General features: G+C 34.3%; 1 protein-coding gene across 1 annotated transcript; it reads left to right on the top strand.

Moving 5' to 3' along the window:
- The first annotated feature begins 660 nt into the window (after positions 1 to 660).
- On the top strand, positions 661 to 6,043 carry LOC141663665 (uncharacterized). Its single transcript, XM_074469453.1, has 10 exons — positions 661 to 924; positions 1,384 to 1,425; positions 1,740 to 1,801; positions 2,021 to 2,174; positions 2,760 to 2,833; positions 2,971 to 3,363; positions 4,116 to 4,619; positions 4,733 to 4,945; positions 5,227 to 5,391; positions 5,604 to 6,043. The coding sequence occupies exons 2-10, from the start codon at positions 1,398 to 1,400 to the stop codon at positions 5,724 to 5,726; spliced, it is 1,716 nt and encodes a 571-aa protein (XP_074325554.1). The 5' UTR covers positions 661 to 924; positions 1,384 to 1,397; the 3' UTR covers positions 5,727 to 6,043.

The raw sequence follows: 6,043 nt of genomic DNA, 5'->3' as shown, positions 1-6,043 counted from the left end.
ATCATTATTTTTTTTGAAAATATTCAAGAGTGGCCCTCACAATTAAAAAATATAAGAGTGCATTTACCAAATATTGACGGTGTCTTCCCAGAACTTAATTTCCGGATCCACCCCTACTTAGAGGTATTAGGCATTTTTTTCTTAAAAATAATATGTCACTATTATTTTAAATCGTTAAAAATATAATGTATTACTTTTATATTATAGAAAATGATTTGTATATTTGCCACCGATTTGAATAGATCGGCAAATATAACCAATAACGGTTGATTAAAATTTTAACAAACTAGAATGCATTATTAGGTTGGTTTTTTCTTTATTACATAATATCTATACTGTTTATTTATGAAATGTTTTACTGACTTTTAGCTGGCCATGGAAAATGTTCTCTTAAAAGAATGTGATGGTAAAATATGTTTAACAAATTTGTAAATAATTTGTAAATTAAAATAAAATCCGAAACACCCCAACATTGTCTTGCATGTCAGTGGGGATAAGTATGGCTGAATTTTGGCAATGTGAGTGAGGTGTTGGCAAGCAAAGGACCCCACGTGTAAACAATGCTCTCATATTTATTTTGTTGCACATTTTGTATAATCTATTCTAATCCGATGTACTTGAAAAGAGAATGAAAGTGAAAGACCCTTTGACATTAGTACTCCTTCAGTCAAACTTCACAAGACCAACACCCACCGTCCGATTAAAAGCTCTCAAACCAATCTGAACCGTCCAAAACAGGAAGCTGAGTCGGTTACGGTTCCACACTTTTTGTCCCTTTCCTACAAAACCACTCTCCTAGTACAATATTCTGCTAGAGTTCTACTAGTTTATACATACAGTGTGCTTGTGTCTATAATCTTGAACAACGTAGAGTGTTGTGTTTCGGTGCTTTGGGAAGTGTGTAAAAATTTCGTCACATACAAGGTTAATCCTATGATCTTTTGTATCTCTCTTTGTGTCTCTCATTACTCATTTTGCTACAAGAATGTATGTTTTATTTGTTTTTTAGAAGTGTATAGTTGTGAAGTTGTTATATTACTATGTTTCTTGCATACCCACAAGGTGTTTGAATTTTTTTGGTTCTAGTTTGTGGGTGTATAATTGTTTTTTGACAAGTGTATTTAATAAGATTTTGTTTTTGATGTTTATCAAATGCTTGAATATGAATTTCTGAACAAAATTAGGCAAGAATCTTGTTCTTTCTACTTGAAGAAAGCATGTGATTCTCCTGTTGTTATGTGCATTTTGAATAATTGAGTAAATGGCATGGACTTTGTTTTGTAATATTCTATGTTTGTTAACTTGTTATTATAATAATTTAGTGTTAAATATTGGGTTTGAACAGTGCTGTAGCTTTTTTAATCTATGTCTTTCTTGTTGCAGTTCTGGAGTTTGCTATGGCTAGGGAGTTGAAACCGGAGAAATGTATCCTTTGCTGCTTGTTGACATTATGCAGAGTCTCGTTTTCAGTTTTGAATTGGGGTATATGGTAATTTAGAACTGTGGGTCTGTGGCATTTGTTATCGTATTCTTGTAATAATATAGTGTATTTCCATGTTTTTGGTGATTTTAGCAATTTATGTTGGTACTGTTAAAAAGTTCGTTTCACTCACTTTTTGTTTTTGGATGCATAGTATGGGTCATTGGCGTGTTTTTTTCTTCAAAACCGCCAGTCAATTTGTATTCTTACCATAATGAAGTGGATTGTCGTTTTCGTGTCACTTAACTGTATTTTTCAGCTGATTCCCTTGCTGCACGTATGAAATCTGATGTCCGTGCCCTGTTGGTTGAAAAAGATAAGGTACATCATCCGATACTTTGTTATATACGGCTCGCTTTAACGCCAGCTACTCTGTCGCGACAAGATTATACTGGTTTAATTTTATTTCTTTATATAATTATATGTCCAGGTCAGTGAAATTAAAATCCTTGTAAAGCTCTGATCTTATGTGTCACTTGCCTTTAGTTGTCATTTTTCTTATTATGAATAATAGAGTTATTTGTTTTGATTTATTCTCAGGATGCACTAAAAAATGTAATACCGTCTCATGCATCTTCTCACCATCCCTCTAGCAATGTTGGTGTTACTATGAAAGGTGAGACCGGTGAACTCTCAGCTGCAGAGCAGGGTGCTCACTATGCACCTACTAGCAGTTATCCTTCTTACTACTCAGGTAGACATTTGATTGTTGATGTACTTATGTCCTTCAAAATGATGATTCACAAGTAATGTCTTCTTAACTTTGGCAATTGGAACATGTACAAGATTTATTGCTTACATTTCATTGGTGGATGGTTGACATGAAAAGTGAGGGTGAATGTCCTTACATCAATAATTCTGGATTTTAAGTTTTATGTTTGATATTAAGTTAAAAAAAAATCACTTGTTTTGCTAATAAAGTTTTTTGTAATTTTTCATTTTTGCATTAAAAGTTTTTTCTTTTTGTAATTAGTAGTGTAGAATTTTGGTGCTGACCAGTAAAAGTATTCTAAAAGAGTCTAGGATTGCAGTATTATCTAAAATTGTTCGCTTGGTTAGCATCTTGAAATTTGTGGAACATGGAACATGTATCAAGTTATGAAGTTGTTATGCTGGCACGTTAGTCTTGAATGAAAATGATACATCATCTAAACATGGTGGTTATGCTGGTAGTTTTACTGCCTACTGTTGCAAATTAAAGATTTGAGAAATATGGACTGTCTTCCTGCTTATTTGGTAATCCATTTATATTGGTAATTTTCATTTTTGATTTTTTCAGTATATAACGGAAGTTATAACCAATTGGATGGTCAGGGTTTCCTAGATTCTGGTAGTGGCAGCTCTTCCTACATAGTATGTTCCTCACTTGCCTTCCTCTTATTTTTCCCTGAGTTGTCTTCTTTGTTGTTCAATTATATCATCAAACATTTAGTTGACAAAATTGCTATAGATAATGATGGAGACAAGCCTCATTCTCATTTTTTTCCCAGTCAGATGATGGTTCACATCTCTATTATATGCCTGCCTATAGTAATTATCCGGCTGGAACATATATGTCCGTTGAAGGGAACCTGCCATATGGTTCTTCATCTGGATATGTACAGAATTCTAGTATGTATGGGTCAGAAATCATGCCACATTACTATTGGAATGCAGCACAAGTTAACCATGCCACACACGGGACAGCTGCTGTACGTGGCGGAGCAAAACTTTCTCTGAGCTCTGACATTTCAGAAAATACAAGTGGTGCTGACGGTAGAATGAGATTCAACTATTATGGTAGTAAATCTCCCAGTTTAGCTCGGAATAGTAACTCATCACAGTACTCTTCGAAGTTTTATGAATCTCTGCTTTGTGGCCAGTCTTTAAGGGACTCGCATCAGGTTTTTTTAATGTTCAAATAGTAACCATGTTTTACTTTTATTGATCAAATAACTTTAGAATTGATGCTTACCTATCAGTTGATGCAGTTGGCAATTGGATACAGTTGACCTTTAGTGTTCTAACCACTAGCCCATTGTTAATCGAGATATGTTTATATATAGTGTTGTATTTTAGATGTACTAGCTTACAACCCATGCATTTTTTTTTACATATATCTTATTAATATTTGTAATATTTTTAAGTTATATTTATTCACTTTTAATACCAAAATTTAATTTATTTTCTCTGAACAAAAATATTCAGCGACTTTTGTATTTATGAGTAATCGAACTTTAATTACTTAATAATTATACTTAAAAATATGACAGTTTAACCCTTGATGACCGAACCACATTTAGGTCCCTTATGCTAATTATATATGAATTTTTTATATAATAAAACATTTTTTTCTGATATTTCGCATGTAAGCGTTAGTCTTTGTGTTAACCTCTTGCTCTAACTTTCTGTTAATAAAAAATTGTAATCTTTTTCAGGAATTTAATAAGTTCGAGTTCCCACGAGCAGCTTGTTAATTTTGGCAACTTGTTGTGGTTTAAACCTTTTTAGCGTTAAAATGCATATCTTGCTTAAGTCTGATTTGAATTTGATTAGAAGTTGTGTGTTATATTAATATTGAATGTTTTTTACTGTGTTTGTTTTAACTTTTAACATCCGAGTTCCTTGTAGTAATTTGTTTTTGTATTGTCTGCAGTTGGGCTCCAGTTACATGTTACCAGGCAATGTAAAGAACTATCAACCATATGGAAAATGTTCATCATTTACTGGTTGTAAGGAAGGTGGCTACTTTCAAGATGCCTCACTGAACTACAGGAGAGCGGATGCTAAAACATGGAGTGGCAACACTGGTTCTTCTTCAAGTAAAAAGGCCATACATGGGGAGTTGGCGGATGCTGATGACCTAACTCGTGGTCCTCGGAGACTTGGCAAGAACATTCCTTTAGGTTCATCGGCTGAGAAGGAACAGATGGGGCTGTCTGTGAATAAATATCAGTTTAATTTAGAAGATTTCCGGATTGAATATGATGACGCGAAGTTCTATGTCATCAAGTCATATAACGAAGACAACATTCATAAATCCGTTAAGTACAATGTCTGGTCTAGTACTCCGGATGGCAATAGAAAACTAGATGCAGCTTTTAAGATGGCAAAAACAAGTGAAGCAGGAATAGAATGTCCAATTTTCCTGTTCTTTTCAGTAAGTTGTTAATATGCCTATTTTTTGTTTCTGTATTAGATAATGACTCCTTTTTTGAGTCACTATGTGCAGTTGTCAGTGTTACAATTACCTAACCCACCACTGTACCTCAGGTTAATGGAAGTGGCCAGTTTGTTGGTGTGGCCGAAATGATTGGACCGGTGGATTTCAAAAATAACTTGGACTTCTGGGAAGTCAACAAGTGGAGTGGTTTTTTCCCAGTTAAGTGGCACATTATTAAAGATGTTCCAAATGCACATCTTCGCCACATAATCCTGGAGAATAACGACAACAGGCCTGTTACATTCACCAGGGACACCCAGGAGGTAAAGCCTTGTTCTTAGACAGTTTGCTCGGTTTTTGCTTTTGTATTGGGTTCTTTATATTTCTTGCAGACCTTGCTCCCTCTTTTACGGTTTACAAATGGAGAACCTTTTTTTTAAAATGCACAACCCCAAGGAACATTTGTTTACTTTTTCCTATATTAATATCAATCTTGATTCATTGTTGTGCCATGTGGATAATCACTAAATTGATTCACTTATGTGTGTAATTCTTTGTTGAGGTTTATCTTGGTTAATTTATCATTGGCTTTTCATATTTGCAGATTGGACTGGAGCAAGGTTTAGAAATGTTACAGATTTTCAAAACTTTTGATGAAGAATCCTCGCTGTTGGAAGACTTTAACTTCTATGAGAAGCGAGAGCAGTCGCATGAAACTAAAAGGAACACTGCTACTCAACCTGAGATTCACGGGAATTTTGATTCTCCGGTAAGTGTTTTTATCTCCTCTTCCCTCACTTTTAGATTAGAAGTCATTCAAGTCTTTCGGTTCACTCAATTGTTTGTCTACCTTTGGTATATCATAATGACAAGTTATTATATTTTGGAATTGGAAAACTTTTTTGTATGATTTGTAAAAGCAAACTTGCTAATTGATTATGATTAACATTACTGATAATTTTGCGTGTTTTATCTTGTCAGAAACATAAAAAGGAGTGCAAAAGAATTGTTGGGGATAATTCTGGTGCCAGCATTGACAATGAATTTTCTGACTCTACATCGTTGCTGATCAATCTTGCAAAAAACCTCTCGATTTCCAACTGATAATCTTAAACATCTCTTCTGTAGAACATCGGAGCACAGACGATCGCTATTTCTACTCTCCAGTTGATTAGTAGTATCCTGGAGTCATTTTGTGATTTTCAACGTCAGAGGAATCTGTTTATGTACTAAGAAAAATGTTACATTTTATGGTCATGCTAGCTTGTATTTTGGTGAAAATGTTTAGGAAGGTGGGCTTAATTTCTTTGTTCTTTATGCTCCTTCCTGCTGCTTAGGACCGGAATCTGCAAATATGTAGCGTCTGCAGTGAGATGTCTAAATATGAAAATATGAGTTCAAAATTTGAAGGTGATGTGATA

Source organism: Apium graveolens, chromosome 6 (assembly GCF_009905375.1).
Source record: "Apium graveolens cultivar Ventura chromosome 6, ASM990537v1, whole genome shotgun sequence".
Lineage (NCBI taxonomy): Eukaryota > Viridiplantae > Streptophyta > Magnoliopsida > Apiales > Apiaceae > Apium > Apium graveolens.
Note: the sequence above shows the minus strand (reverse complement) of the source record. Positions and strands in the feature narration are given on the sequence as shown.